The sequence below is a fragment of the Tyto alba genome, unplaced genomic scaffold, assembly GCF_018691265.1.
Source record: "Tyto alba isolate M040663 unplaced genomic scaffold, T.alba_DEE_v4.0 Super-Scaffold_2, whole genome shotgun sequence".
Lineage (NCBI taxonomy): Eukaryota > Metazoa > Chordata > Aves > Strigiformes > Tytonidae > Tyto > Tyto alba.
In genome coordinates, this window is record NW_024881282.1 from 8,760,614 (window position 1) to 8,777,304 (window position 16,691).

The 16,691-nt window shown below is 42.3% G+C and overlaps 1 protein-coding gene across 3 annotated transcripts in view; it reads right to left on the reverse strand.

The window, feature by feature from the left end:
• Positions 1-12,081, reverse strand: part of ME3 (malic enzyme 3) — a 128,713-nt gene extending 116,632 nt beyond the window's left edge. For 2 of the 3 annotated variants that reach the window (XM_032991103.2, XM_032991100.2), the window contains exon 1: positions 11,433-11,822. In XM_032991103.2, the coding sequence (XP_032846994.2) occupies positions 11,433-11,624 (192 nt within the window). In that variant the 5' untranslated portion in view covers positions 11,625-11,822. Of the gene's footprint in view, positions 1-11,432; positions 11,823-12,051 lie in introns of those variants that run through there. The other variant, XM_032991102.2, reaches the window with a different exon arrangement.
• Between the last annotated feature and the right edge of the window lie 4,610 nt (positions 12,082-16,691).

A 16,691-nucleotide genomic window follows, 5' to 3' on the forward strand; every position in this document is an offset into this window, starting at 1 on the left:
ATCAACCTCTGCATATGTACAGACTATATGCAAAGCAGATGCTGGGTGCCCAGAAATCCCAGATATATGGCCCATCTCAAACAGAATGAAAATGAGGAATATCTGCAATGCACAAAGTAACATGCATCCAGATGGTCCCACCACTGTGCGCAATGCAGAACTGGGAATTCTCACATATTAAAAGCTCCTCAGCCCAAGTGCCTCATCTCTCCCAGCAGCATTCTTCTGCCTGGATAGGAAAAAGCAATACTGCTTCAAAATTAAGGTTGAAGCCTCTTTTAAGAGACAGAAAGAATTTCCCATAGTGTGAAATTACTATGAACCTGAACCAGAAGAGGCTTACAGGACTTCAAGAAAATTTGGTCTGGTCCCAAAATCAAAGTTCCTTTCAATCAGCTCAGAGTTTGAGAAAAATTTTGCAACACTAGGAAAAATAAAACCAGGGGTAAACTGGCCAAATGACTGTTTTATCAACAAGATTGAAGCTCATGCCTCCTGCCAGCACATTTGAGACAGTACTACAGTTCAGAGATTATATCATGAAGATGCCAAGCAAACACATTGAAAAAGATTTGAGAACAGTTTCAACTGTTCATTGCTTCCTAGTAGAACTATAACCACGTTCACTGCTGCTCTTCCCTACTCCAACAATGTGGAACATTTAAAGTCTGTGAGAGCTGCTTTATTTATTCTCAGACAAAAAATAAAAAGTTAAAAGCATCCACTTTACTGAATTTGCTGCTCCTTATGAAATACTAATTGAAAACCTCTTGCTCTGTTTTACAAATTGCAGTGCAAATATTATGCTTCTGTAAGTCAAACAAGATTAATATCCCTCCTTCCCTGCAGGAAATCTTAATAAATGCTACAAGGGTTTCCAGCCTTGCAGGAAGTGAGACTGCTGGACTCTCACACACTTTTACATTTGGCTTCAGTGGGAAACTCATTTTGCAACTCCACCAAATGCCAGTTACATTCCTACAGAGCAATCCAGCTGCCAGTCAATAGGACATTTGACCTTGCAGAGAAACCTGAAAGGCACTTGTACAAAACAACAAGATCTGGTTACAGTTGCACTCTCACTGCCAAAGCCATTAACACTTATCTTTAAAATGAAATTAACTATTAAAAAGTGGACAACCCCAAATCTGTTTTCCCCATCAGCCAGTCTTGCTGCTGCTTTTCAGCACCTTTGCATCACTTCTTTTCTATTTATACAAGAAATGATGTAATTGTAAGTTCAAAAACAGTGAACAGGTTAAACACAAAACAATTACTTGCCTTTAGGGAGAGCAGCCCGGTTTCAGCAAGCATCAGCCATGCATTCATTGCAGTTTCATAATCCCAGTTACCCTTGACCAGCGGGCATTTGGAAGGTCACAATTCAAAGGCACTTTTCTAAGTTTTATTACCGTGCTACAAGATCTCTCCAGGGCACCTTCAACCTCCCCAAGGTATCTCGCTTAGTGACCTTGTTTTTTCTCCAGCAGCTGTTGTGAAGAAGTCCAGATCTTCCTGCTTGCATGCCAGAGGACAGCTTTTGGCATTGGAAAGGCATCACTGAGTTGGTTGCTCCAAAGCTCATAAGGAAGATGAATGAACTTGCACAGATAATGCTAAAATAAAGAGTACTAAAAAGTACTTTTGATTTTTGGGACACAGGGTTATGGAAGCAGCTGGAGTCTTCATGTGATTCTCTATCAGTAGGAACTGATGATACTGGCAAATTCAATTTTTGCTTTGACATTTTGGCTTAAACAAATAATAAGCACAATTTTTCACATATGCTTCCATTTTAATTACTATCTATTAACAGAGCAAGATGGTGAAATTGCACACTATACTACCTTTAATCTTAGCCTTTTGTGATCAAATGATCTTACATCTTGAATGGTGCAGTTGCATATTCCTAAATTCAAACAAGGCTCAATCAGTAGAAAGCTTCCCCATGGCTTAAGGCTATGCTGCCTCTTAGAAACCAAAGAGCAATGCTCAGGGAGACCTCTTTGCTGTTGCAAGCATTTCTCCCCCCCTTCCCTCAAGACACAAGTCAGTGAAAGCTGCTGGCATCAGCACGTAGAGTGAAAGGCATGTCACACGTCTCCTTCTAATAAATACTGCTGCACATCACAACCTGGGCAAGTTACCAAACCCAAGAAGAATCTGTTACATGCGTGCAATGAGAAACAAGTCCCAGTGGTATGTGCACTGAAAATCCTCCAGATTTGATGGAAAAAATGTCTTCTATTACCTTTGAGCAACTAAGTTTGTGTTTGAATATGATTTACTTCATAAGCTCGTAAGAAACCATTGTAAGCAAATTCACTAGTGAATATAAAGTAGCAGACACTGCAGAACACAAGCCATTCTGCACTACCTTCAGCATTAACTTACACTTGAAAAGTTTTCTATAAATGCATCCACCTGGAGCATCAGGTCACATTTATCATTGCTTTCCATCACTTTCACCCATCAAGCCAAGCCATCTGCTAGGCACTGGGGGAAGAGAGAAGTTTTAAATTTTTCTTCCCAACAGCCTCATCAGTTCAAATACTTGGAGATCCTCTTGCACAAACTGCACCTCTCACCCAGAAACCACCTGAACTGCTGAAATATTCTAGTACAAGTGTCTTTCACAGTCCTGCAGCCACTACACAACCCTTTTCCGTTCCCTACGTGAGTTTCTGATGGAATTCAGACTTTGGGCACATCACACTAGCACAAATGGTTTGCTCTCGCAGTGGTTTTTCTGTTTTTAGAGGGTCTGTTTAAAAAAAAAAAATCCAAATCAATGGGAGACAATATATTTTTAGGTTATATTTGTTTTTCCACAGGATTCAGACTTCACACTTCAGCAAGTAATTTTTGTCATTTGGCTCATTTTATGGCTAGATTTAGAAACCTTTATACAGTATTAGGGGAGAGAAGGGCCTCGTCCCTTCAGTAACTGTGATCAAGGGATCCGATTTACAGACACAGTTGTTTTATCTCAGCAATTAGCTACAGACACAAATGGCAACATGGAGACATCTAATTCCCTGTGAGGTAGGAAATGGCTAACAGGGAGAAGGTTTGGGTGTTTTTTTTTTTTTGTTGTTGTGCTTTGTTTATTGAACCAACTGATCAAGTTGGGGAAAAAAAAAACAAAACAGTTCCTAGAAGGGCTATGAACATGAAAATCCCCAGCTTTACTCCCCCCGCCCCCCCATTTAAATCAGTTGGCCTAATAAAACACATTATCTCTTCCTCCAGCCTCTGCCCTGCTTACACGCTTAGACCACCCTGACAACAGAAACTCTTAACCTTAACGCTTCCAAAAATGACAGGATTTGGCAGGTATAATCCCTTCTCTCGTTTGCAAATAATCACAGTTAAAATTATCTGCAGGTTTAACATCAAACCCTTCAAAAGAAGATTAAACAGAGTTTGTTTCCATAATGAATTTAACCACCAGGCAAAGTGACAAATCCATTAGCCAAGCCAAAGAGTTAAAGTTCAAGATGTCTGGTCCAGGAGAACATTGCACTGCTATATTTGAAATAACTAATTCCTTCCTATGATGAGAAACACAGTAAAACCTTAACTACATGTTTTACGAGGTTGAACAGAGCTAATCCATATGGACATACTACAAAACAGGCTTATCACTTCATAAGCTAGACACACAGGAAAAATTGCTGAGATGTGGAGCTAACGTATTTTGATACACAATACAGAAATTTACTGATAATGTGGTTTGGTTCCATGCTTCCACGTATTGAAAAAGGATACATGTGCAATAGAGAGCTGCAAAGTGAAGTGAAGCAGAAAATGTTGATATGCAGAAGATTTTTGCATTGGTGTTATTTTCTTTGTCAGAACCATCGTCTGCTCAGTTTATGTCTGAGTTTTATGTTTGGCAGCTGCAGAACTATAAAAAGCTTTGACATTTAAAACATTTTTAGAAGAAAGATATTGTATTATGCTGACAATACATAAATCATTTATCAAAATGTCACATTGTTTGGGAAGACTGATAGCAAGCGTCACCCCTGGGCCTCAATGAAGAGGTTAAAAATTAAAAAACATGCTCATCATCTCTAATAGAGCACATTATAAGCTGAAAGTAGTCAAGTTTGCTGTTGTGATAAGCCTTCTATTGAAAGGGAGGGAATTACAGCACAGCGTTTATTCTCCCCCAAGCATCAAGGCCTGCCTGACCCACTCACAAGAGTTCTAAAGCTAAGCCTGTCTCAAAACAATTTATTTGGGTGAAAGCTATAATAGCCTTTTCAAAGCTTGGTAAGCAGGTCTGTTAAATCAGTGAGAAAAAGACAGAAAAGTAAGTAAGAGTCAGAGGAAAAGCAAGAGACAAAGCAAAACTTTTGGTTTTCAGCATGACTTGTCTCCTAGGTTTTGCCAGTCTTTCTGGATCCAGTACCCCAAGGATAATTAAAAAAAAAAAAAAAAGAAAAAATTGCCCTGCCCACTTGGTAAAAAAAAAAAAAAAAAAACAAGAAACAAAACAGGACAGTCTGTACCCCTGCGTGGCATTTAATCAGAGACAAGCACAGGCAAGGCTTCTCCCACAGGGCAGCATCCAGGCGTCAGCTACAGCAGGCACGTGCATTAGCAGCTCCAACATCAAACCCCAGGCCCTACCTCTACAAGCAGGTGTTTGCGCAGCACCTCCCAACAGCCAGGCACGTTGCAGGGGAAGGAAGGTAAATCAGCATCATTTATAGCAAGTCAGAGAAAGAAAACTATCCCAAAGCCCTGGAGAGGCCTACATATTATAAACAACTGTAACTTCCTCCTTCAGCAAGGGGTATCAATAGAGCACAGTCATCCATTAAAGACTCCCCTCTCCTTTCTCAGCTCTGAATTAGTGCCCATAACAGCAACTAGAGTGCTTTTCTGGAGGTGGCTGCTTTAGAAGCTAAAGAGAAATTCAGTTTACATTCTCTTTATCCAAAGTCAAGTCAAATGGAATATGCTCTAGGTCCAGTTTTGTTCAGCAAGTGCCAGATCTGACACATCAAAACAAAAAATTCAGGGGTCGAACTCTGCCACACAGCACTACAAAGCTGCCAGACCCATCTCTAGTGGGTACCTTACTGCCTGGCAAATCCATCTGCAATCAAAACCAAGTCACAGACTATTGCTCTTCATCTTGTGAATCAGCACTGCCTTTAGGCAGCTTCAGTTAAATCATTACTAATTCTGATGAGCGCCAGTGACTCATCTCAACATACAGCAGCACACAGTTTCTAACATCAGTGACATTACGTGTCATGCTATTTACATGGGGCAAGGCTTGAAACCTGCTGTGATCAGGGGAGTGAAGACTGTTTACCGGACCAGCCCCACACATAATATGTTCAGTCTTCCCACCAACAAAGTAATCAACTGGTTGTTTGCCACACATTTCACTGGATGCAATGAATCAGAATGCTGAACAAGCTGTAACATTCAGTCCTAGATTCATTCTAACTGCAACAACACCAATTTTCATACTATTTATCAGACAGTTTGTGTTACTTAAGTGCAATTCTTATTCAAGTGCCAAAAACTTCACCCTATGAAACAAAAGCTACATTCAGTTTTGGCTCTGTCCTACCAAAACATGCCTGCTATAAGGATTAAAGCTTCTCTAAAAGAAAGGGCATGATAAACAGAAGGCAACGTAAGCAGACGCCAAACTGATAAATTTCCACAATTTAAAGGTATTTTTATAACATAATCTCCTTGCAAAACAGAAACAAGCATCTTGGTCCAAATGCAATTTACTTTTATTACTATCTTATAGCGACTGCAAAATACTCTCCACTTATAAAAGGTGCCCAACCAATACTTCCAAGACCTCTCAATGCATTTACAAGGGCTAACGGCAAAACATGGGCCAATGTATTACAGGGTTAGTACAACAGACCGAGGCAGGGTCTGCATCAGCATCCCTCTTACCTTGGCAGCAACAGACTTCCTCTGCACTTCCAAGCTTTTCCACAAGAGCTCTACTCCCAGAGCGGTAGTGGTATTCCAAAAGGGGAGAGTGACAGTGTTGGCAAGAGATTATGAAGAGCGACAGCAAGGCAGATGGCCTCCTGGTTTGGCTATGATAAGGGAGAGAAACTGGAATCCAAGCTGGGGAAGCAAAGGGACTTTCACAGGCTGCTGCTAATACCAGAAGCACTAACAGATTTAATTTGGGCTTCATTTGCTGACCATGCCATAAAAACAAGTTCTTTGGTACCAAAACATTAGGAAATGCCATTGCCAAAAGACACTTTGGACTCAGAAAAATATATGCATGATATTAACACCAAACAAACAAAAATGAAACTCCACATAACAGGATGAAGGACAAAACAAATCTAACTGAGCAATCGTATTTCCAGACCACCACCACATTTGCCAAAATACTAGGCCAAAGCTCATCTCCTCGGAGGCTGCTTCCACTGAAGTTAACGGAGAAACTTAGGCTTGACTGATGAAATAAACAACAAGTGAAAACATGAAAACGGCCTCTCTGCTGTGGACACCATCAAAGGCTCATCACACTGTACAGTGCTCCAGCTTGCTCACAATTCAACTCTAGAAGAGTTAGAGCATGATTTGATAAAGAGCTCTCTTTCAGCTGTGGTTTGGCTTGGCTCTGAGGTGGCCCACGTGCTGCAGGGTTTCCCCATGAAAATGTCATTTGATATTCCTAGAAACAAGAGCGCCCTATCAGGTCAGTTCATCTACATGAGCATCCCGTCTCCAGCAGCAGCCATAAGCCTTAAGAAGAATAAATAACACAGGTAAATAGGATACTCTTCCCTTGCACACTCCCATCTTTACACATTTTCAGTTTGGGGACTTTAAGTCAGGTGTGGTTTTAGTGTATTTCGTAATCCTCAGTGGATTTTAAATTTTTTTTTAAATGAACTTGTCCAGTCTAAAACTTGTCTCCTAAAACTTGCTCAAATAGCTATGGGCTCCTGAAAAATAAGAGGGGAACCTCCTCCAAACTCTGCCCTCCTCATACTCTTTCTTACTTTGCAAAACATGAACAGATGGCAAGTTAAAAAATGCTGGGAGTCACACAGCCATTTAAAGCCCCGTGCATACCTCAGTAGCTGTATGTCTATCCAGACCTAAAGCTAGCCAACCAGAAACTCCAGTTGTAAGAATACAACCTTGTGGATTCAGAGAGGAGATTTACTAATTTGAAAACAGAATCCTGCCTCAATTTGATCCTACCAACTGCCATTTCAGACACACTGTTCCTGTGCTCATTACTAATTTTGTTTAAATGTAATCATTTTACAAATCTGGATAATTTTAGGCCTGAATCACCACAGTTGCTGAGTGCAGCCATGTGCAAGACTATGTAATTTTTTTCTCAGTTGCAGTGGCAAATTACTGACACTATGTTCAAATAATCCTCAGTGAGCTCAACTCTGATCCCACAAAGCTGAAGGACAAACAGACTTTCTGCATTTTAATGATATGTACAGCAGTATATTCCAAAACTGGTGCAGAAATCTACGACATTTCTTTAAAGCTTTGTTCTCATAACTCCAAATTGATAATTTTGGTTTGTTGGGGTGGTTGTTTTTTTGTTGTTGATTTTTTGTTTTGTTTTTTTTTTGTTGTTGTTGTTTTTTTTTAGTAATTCATGACACATTCAATGAAAAGCAATGGAAAGCATACATGCACATCAGAAGAGTACTACGCATTATCCAGAAGTACACAGAAGACCCCAAATTCTGATCCCTGTGCTGCACCTTGCAGAAGAGTTTAGTGTATTATCTCAACCCTTCAAATGCAGCAATATCCTGTCACTGAAAACAAACTGTGACCTCCAGTTCTGCATCTGTTTGTGATGGCAGAACTCCAGGGAGGCATGATTTATCTCAAAATTAGGACTTCCAACAAAATGCATGAAGTGCCTCCAGCCTTCCAACTGAACAGTACAGTCAGATGTCACAAACAAAATTACAGTTGATTTTGGACAAGAGAAAATTTTTGAGTCCCTACAGGTGTATGGTCAAACTGGGAATTGCGTAGCTCAGTCTGTGTTTGTTAAAACACAAGAGAGGGCACATGCAATTGACAGAGTCCCTGGAAGAACTTGGGAATCATGAACAGCACATCTGAGACGACCAGAACTTCACAAAACTTAAGAACTGGCAGCAGTGTCAGAGAGAGGACACAACATGGCTTTGACCACACCAAACACAAGGCAGCGTTGATAAACAAGGTAGTGGGTAAGAAATGCTCCATCCTTCCTCTCAGGGTCTGAGTGTTGAATTTGCTTTTCACAAGACTGAGGCCCCACAGTAGAACAGACTTGTCTCTCAGCTGCAAAGGCAGGAAATGGGGCACTTCATGAAAACATGAGACAAGCTCTTATTTCTGAGACTGTTCTGTCAACTGAGAACAACCACTATTGCCTTTTAAGACTGCAAGTACCCCTCAGAACAATGCTGACACGTCCCAAGTCCTGCCCTTGGATTAGACATGGGCTTTAATACTTCCTAACAGAAGGAAGAACAGTATTTCAACAGTATAGAAATGCAATGCACTGGAAGTCTCATCAGCACTGACAAAGCATAACTGGTTCTGTCTTCAAAGTTCCTCCTACTGTCTGAAGATTTAAGCTACAATATTTCCTTGCATGTGACTTCCCCAGTGTCATACAGAAAGTCTGAGACATAATCAAACCCAGTCTCAGAGATGAAAGACAGTCTTACAGTTAAGACAGCTTTTTTTTTTTTTCCTCTAAATTTTCCCCCAAACACCTAGTCAAGCAAGCTCTTATACACAATGTATAGATCAGCCAAATAATTTAAGGACTGGAGATAACTCATTTACAATCCACGCTTAATGCAGTGTTGGCACACTTGATCAATATTTGGGAATTCAATTCTATTATAAAAAACAGCCAATTCACATAGTAAACAATGACCAAAGAAAAAAAACAACCTCAAATTTCTTATATCCATCACCAGTTTTTCTATTTGTTTCTTTCTTCTCAGGCAGATTTGGAAAACAGAGGAACTTCTCAGAGGACAGCCTGCTTTTACTGATATTTAGGGTATTACAGAGGACATAGCAGCAGTGACTCCCAAGTCTGCTTCTTCTTCAAAGCACTTTCAATCTAGTAAGCAAACAAAGACTTGGATCAATAACCTCAGAACGTAAATCTGCCTGTGATTCTGCTGGAGGGATGTAGTCTTCTTCATTGAATAAAGACCACACTCTTCATCGCTTTAGACTGACACTTTAAACATCACCCTAAAGCTGTAAAACAGCCAGGGCATTGAATAAAACAGCAAAACATTTGCTGGCCAAAGCCTCACTTCTGAAAAACTTTTTCAGAGGTTCCTGGAAAGACGTAAATCCCCTGCAGAGCAGTCTTCAATCAGATGAAAGCTTAGATTAAAGTAAAATTCAGTGCAGAAAAACAGCAATGACCCCAAACCCACATTTAGCTCCCAAAGGGGTAAACAGTAATTGTTATGTGAGGAGCACAATAGCTGAATATCTACTGAGATCCCTAATTTTGACCTACACCACTGCAACACAGCAGACCAAACGGCCATCAATCATACACTAACAACACATGAACTGCCTGAAATATACCATTTCAGTTGAGCATTTAATTCCTTAGATACTACAACAAGCTGTTAAGAGCAGCAGAAAAACAGAAAGCTCTTTAGAAAAGTTTGGAAAGAGGGCTTCCTAATGACTAATTACCTAGGTACATAAACAAGCAGTCCTCATCTCTTGCCACAGATGTCAGCCATTTCTGCTATCACTTGGATGTTCTATAAATGACTGTATCAATGAGTGTAAGGTCTGTACTGACCGAGGAACTTAACAACATAGCCAGCAAACATCCAGCCTGGAGATCAGCTGGGAGATTTCTCATGGCCAATTAAACATGGCACACTAGAATATATTTTGCCTCTAAATAGAAGCAGTTCGCTCCACATGGACCAAAATTCCATCGAGACTAAAAGAATAATACTTTATTTCACTGGAAGGGGGAAAACACTTTAGAAAAGCCTCAGTTCCTAAAATTAGGAGATGGGACATTCAAAATCTACTTGTGCAGTAGCCAGATCAATTTAAAACCTGTGATAGATTCAACTGTTTGTGTGTTATTATTGCATTACATTGAACAAAGGTCAAATATTAATTTTTCACTTCAATCTGATATAGGTAGGACTATTAGAAACATTAGCTACGTAACTCTTTATAACCGTCACTGAACACCAAAGAGAACGAGCTACATGTTGAAGAAGAAAACCCATCAAACCCACTTAATGCTGATGAATTACTGGTGCTTATGAGATGGCTGACAATTCCTCTTCTCTTCAGTCCCACAGACACGCACTGTATACCAATCCAAATCAGATTGTCTACAAAGATGCTTCATATTCAGTTACATCCTGTGTCATCACGTGCCTTGGTCGTTAGGGGTGCACCTGCGTGGGTGCTGAACTGGTACCAGGAGATGCTAATCCAATGCACTGAGTACTATACAAAGTAAAAGTTGTCATCCAAAGAGTCTCCCATCCAGAAGATGACACAGGAGGCTCATATACCTGATAACTATATGCCAAATAGATGATAAATAGTCACAGACCCATCAACTGTCAATATCATGCTTAATATCTGCTTATTTTTAAGGTAATTAGTGTATTCGTAGTTATTTCTAGCAATATTAATACAAGAAAATGGAACCCAACATTCTTGAATGCCATATATTTGATCCCAAAATTCACCTCCAGATTTTTTTTTCCCTTCAAATTATGGAAAGGGATGGAAAAGTAGTATGGGTCTCATTTTACACACCTTGCCGACTTTGTTGAAAACCTTTCTCCTAAAGCATTATTTTTTTTTAAATAACGTTCAGTCTTCCACAGTACCGAATACATCTTCACCCCAGCAAAACACGCTGCTTTGGTAGCAGAACACCCATTGCTGTGGATATGCTATGAAAGGAAGCTTGACAACAAGAACTGCACCCGCTTGTTTTAACACAAAGGTGGGAGCGATCCGTTCCACTGCTGCACACTTCATACAGCGCCCATCAAAACAACCCAGGTCTATTTGTGATTTCGGGCAAATGGCTCCAGGCCCTGGCTGCAGCGGGCAGACAGACGGCGGAGGCTGCCGATGCCCAACCCCAGGTGAGCGCCTACAAATCTCCCCCTGCGCTCTCTTCGGGTTGATCCGCGACAGCTCCCCTGCCTGCCCCCCCCCCCCCCCCCCCCCGGCATTTCACCCCTTTTTGGAGCGGGGCCTCACGCCGGGGATGGAGGCAGGCAACGCTGCCGAAACGCTCCCCAACCGGGACACCTGCACCCCAGGTCACGCACCTTCCCCCACCTCCCACCCACCCCGCTCCCCTCTCTCTCCCATCTTTGGAAAAACAAGCCCCCGGCGGCACCCACCTTGTTGAGGTGGGGGTTCCTGGTGATGTCGTAGCCCCGCTTTTTGACGGCCAGGCCCCCGCCGCGGCGGGGGGCCGGGCTCCTCCCCGCCTGGCAGCCGCCGCCCCGGGCGAGGCTGAGGAGAAGCGGCCTCCGGCCGGCCGCCGCCATCCGCAGCAGGCGGCCGCCCGCCCCGCCGCACACCGGCACCATCGCCCCGCCGCGCCGGCGTTAGCGGACGCGGGCGCCCGGCGGGGCGCGAAGGGAGGGGAAGGGCGCGGCGAGAGGGCGGCCCCGGCCCAGGTGCGCCCGGTCCGGTCCGGCCCGGCCCCTCGGGGCGCGGCGGTCCCCGCCGAAGCGAAAGGAAACCCGGGAAGCAAATCCCGCCTCGACCCCGCGGCGGTCGCGCCTCCTCCGTTACCTGTTAAGGCTCAGCCGGGCGGCTGAGGGGAGGGGGGTGCCCGCCGGGGCCCCGCCTCCGCCGGGCACAGCGGGCCCGCCCCGCCGCCGCCCGGGGACCCAGCGGCGGGGCGGGGAGGGGAGGGGAGGGGAGGGGGTTTGCCCGGCCTGAGGGAGCCCCTCGCCCCGCCGCCGCCGCGCGGCCCCCTCTCCTTCAAAGCTTCGCGTTTTCTCCGCTCACCTCAACGAAGGGCATCCCGAGGGAGGAGGCTGGCCCCGCGCTGTGGGGAGCGGGGGGCGGCCTCGGCCCTGGCGCCGGGGTCGGTGCCGCCGCCCCCGGGCAGAGGACGGGACGCGCAGCAGGACGCGGAGGGGGATGAAGTTGCTCAGAGGGGCCGTAAATCCCCAGGAAACACTTTGAGGGGGGGCATGTCAGACACCCCTCGTCCGGAGCGCAAGCGGCTGGGGGTAGTTTGGCATTTCAGTGTACCTATAATCTGTCCCTTCTCTATATAAAATCCATACACACACTATATATAATGTATGTACTATGTGTGTTGTATATATCATGTATATTACATATATACTTTAATATATTGTAATCTACATACTTTACTCACTGAAGACGGCAGGTCCCTGCATCCATTTTTTTCCAAAGAAACTAGCTGTTTTATCCTTTAAAATGGTGACATCATCATCACTATTACCATTTATCATATAAAAACCCAGCTGCTGAATTACTCTCCAAAAGAGTGGAGGATTTGGGTTTAACTCCATCTTCAGATCAACTCTGCTCCCGTACCTATGACCCCATCATGAAGATCAGGTCTGTTTTGGGTAAAGGATGCTCTCCAGCTTCTCCTCCCTTTTGTGTTGCTTTCTACAGATGTATTTTTTAATACACTTTAATATTTGGGGGGATAAATTATATAGTCCGTGCAGAAAAAAATGGGCTGCAGAGGGAAAGGTGTTGATTAGATGGATATGGTTGTTCTTTCTTGCCTTGGCATTTTATAGGCACTCCACAGAATAGATTAGAATAGACTATTTCAGTTCAATCCCATGACTTTATGATTTTTCCCTAAAGAGTATATGGCTTCATGCATTGCCCTCAGTGTACCTGGGATATTTATGCTTCTGCTGTAAGACAAGTATTATATTCAAACCTCATACTTGTGGACTGCGGCCACTTAATAACTACTAGGACGATGGGGAAACAAACTTCCCCCAGGCACCAGTCAGATACATTCTGAGACTGAGGTTGGTTGTCTGCATTTTTTTTTCCCCCCCTTTCCTTTCAAATTCCAGAAATTGGCCATAAATGGAGATGCACTACTTGGGAGACCCAGACAGTGAAGATAAGGAATACGTGCATCACTGAGGCCAGATTATAACCAGAGAGATTCTTAGTGCATGGAAGACATAAGAAGGAATTTGCCACTTTCACTTTTTTTGCATAGCTATAAATTGGAGAAATCTTGAGACTTTGATCTTGTGAGGATCAATTTGCATAAAAACAAAGTCAGTATTGTGCCAGCTTGTCAAAGCTTTCCTACTCCCACCAGCCAGCACCACATTGGTCTCAGTCAGCCTGAATTTGAGTGAGCTATTCTCCATCCCACTACAGATTTGCTGCAAATTTTGCAGTGTCTGTCGTGGTTGTGGCCATGTGGATAGCAAACAGGACATTTGACACTGATGTTTGTAGGAGAGTCCATAAGAATAAATCTCTGGATTCTTGAGCCACTCCTAGCGAACAAAGATGAAAAAAGAGAAATTTTCCTGGCTGCTTTGCAAAAGTGTACCATTAAGTTGTTTGAGATTTATGTGATAGAGGAAAATGTGCCAAACTGAGAGCCTGCACAATGGGGCTGCTTTGCACAGCTGAGAAGTGTCTTGGGCAGTAGCGTTAGCTCTCCTAGCACTAGGTGTCCACCCTTAGGCTTGGAGCAAATGCATTTACTGTGCTTTGGAGAATCTCGACAAGCTCTTCTTACCCATGGGACCTAATTCCGCCATTTATTGCTTTCTAGGGAAAAGATCCACCACTTACAAAAGTCAAATCAGTTCAGTTTGCCCGTTTTGTAAAATACTGTGTGCATCTTCTTGGAAAAAGCATCCCCCAATTTTGTGTTGAAAAAGTTCTAAGAGAAGAACAGAACTTCAATATAATTTGACTGTGTATGTCTAAGAGTTAGCTTAAACTCTTTCAGACTACATACAGAAGGCCTATTTGGAGTCATCATGCTTGTCATCTATGAACAGCAGAAAGAGTGCCAGTTAGTTTTGTTTGAACTGGTTCACTAACAAGTAGCTTTAGCATCTTGAATTGTGAGGAGTCAAAACCATGACGCATTGTGGTGTTATGGATATACCTGAGAGGTGATGCATGGGCTTCATCGCTGCCTTTCATAAAGGAAAAACTCCTTCCTGAATGATGCAGAGACAGTATTTCCAAAAAATCTACACTGCAACCTGAAATTTATTCAATACAAATTTTTCACAAAGTATTTTGATGTTTTTAACCCAGTATCTGCAGACAGAAGAGGTTTCCTTGCATGTGGAATATTATGTCTTCTATGACCAGTAACAGCTGGACGCATACACAGGCCCCACAAGAATGGAGAGAGGGGGAAAGAGAATTTCATAGCTGGATAAAATTCCTTGTTATGTTACTGTAAGTAGGTGGAACAAATAATTTGTGAGGATTTCAGACCTGCAATGGACTAAATTTCCAACTTCATGGGAATACAGAACGATCTATAAAAGTGTAAAATAATAAGTATGAATATGGTATACTGAAAACTGAACTTTTTTTTCACAGCAATGTTTTACTGATGAAAATGGGTGTTGTCACGGAATATTTTAATTTCTATAGAAGTGTTCCAGTTTTTCAGTGAAGCTGAAACCCTAACTAGTCTCAATTTTGAATTAAAAGGTAAACAATAAGAAAATAATTTACCAAGAACAGATTTTTAAAGAATTTTTTACTGTGTGAATTTACTTTTGAGTTTTATTTATGAAATATATATGAAATGCATTTAACAACAAAAATTCTAAAATTTCATCTGAAACAGATTTGAATCTTTAGATCAACCCAAGCAAGAATAACTTTTATTAGGTCTTTTGTAGAACTGATTGCTTAAATTTACTCACCTGTAGCAAATACTGAAGATATAATACTTCCCTGCCTGAGAAAAGGGCAGCACATTGCTGGCTTCTGTATCTACAAACCATGTACCCTGCAGCCTCCTAATCCTCTAAATGTTCTGGCAGACCTTACTTAATTTTGCATCAGAGGAGAAGTAGATGACTGAGTACTATTAAAGACAAGATGCAAAAGCACAGACATCAGCACAGCTACCATGGAAGGCAGAGACCAATAATGCAAACCAAATTTATGGTCCATGCTTGCTTGATAAAAGACAGGGAGGCTACGCGAGAAGGAAATAAGACATTAAAAGGCCTTTCCCACGCCACGGGACTGCTGGCCAGGCTGACAGCTTTGATCTGTCCCTGAATGGTGCAGGGAATTGTTATTTCTTGACATTGGACCTGAGTGAGTGAAGGTAAATGTGACACTTCTTTGGGCTGGACTCCAATTTTCTAAACACTATGGGAATTTTATTCTGCTTTTTAACATTCTTCAAGGTGCCCTCTCAGAACTGATGAATCATGGCCTCTTTCTGTACAGACTTGAGCAGAACACCTTTTTTTAAACTAGGTATGCCCATAAACCAGCACACAATGAGCTAACAGAATTAACTCATTATCATCAAAAGGATTTCACACAGTTTTCTCAAAAGTAAATCGGCTTCTCCTGCCTAATACTGTTCCAAAGAACAACAAAATAAAGGGGTATCATAACTTGTTTTGGAGCTTGTTCTTCCAAAGCAGCAATCTGAAATTGAGGAGGCTCCCCAAATGGTTGGTTCAGCCTCTGGCTGGAGGAACAACTCTACACTATATCCCTGGGAGAGAGCTGCCATATAAATCTTGACTTTGTACATCTGTCTTCTCCCCATCAGTGCTGGATCAAGGGTCATGACAAAGCCATAAAGCTGTGTGTGAATTGTCAGAAAAGAGGTCTGTTTTCTTTTCCTGGACCTGAATTGTTAGAATTATTCTATCGATTTCAAAAGTGTCTGGAAATATGTCAGGGACCTTGCACAGTGCCCCCTCAGAAGTTTATGGTCTGTATGCGCAAGAGGGACAAATGTAGGCAAGGAAACAGAAACATCGCTTGCCTGGGACAACACAACAGGTCAAACAGCAAAAGTGGGAATTCCTGCACACCCCTTCTACAACATACTGTTAAAAGCTGTGAGATAGGCGGTGAGGGATGTGCTGTATCTGTAGTATCTCATTTCCAAATGGTCTTCAGAAATGGCTTCATAGAAGATCTCCCACTATTGACTGCTGGATCATAAGAAGGGTTATTTTTAACAAGTTCACAGCATTTTGAGCATTTTTGGCTCATGCATACACTCCCACAGGAAGATACAGATACATATATATATATATATATATATACACACACAGACACACATATATATGCTTTTGAATTTATTGCTACCGTATGGACTCTTTCACATACTTTATTTCCTTGACTTTAAAATTCTGGTTTACATGCTTCGCTAAGCAGGGATGTATTGTATATTTATAAAAGTAAAAATAAGGTTTTCTCTGCCGCCATGAATTGTCTCCCTACTGTTGTGCAGACACTGAATAGCGCCTTGCAAGGGAGGCTTCTTATTTTTTACCTCCTATTGGTTGACAATAGCCATCAAACTGATTTTTGCAACTTAGTAAGAAGCAGATTACAAATGGTGGGCTTCTAAAATTTGCCTGGCACTGCAAAATAAAGCTTGAATCTGATTT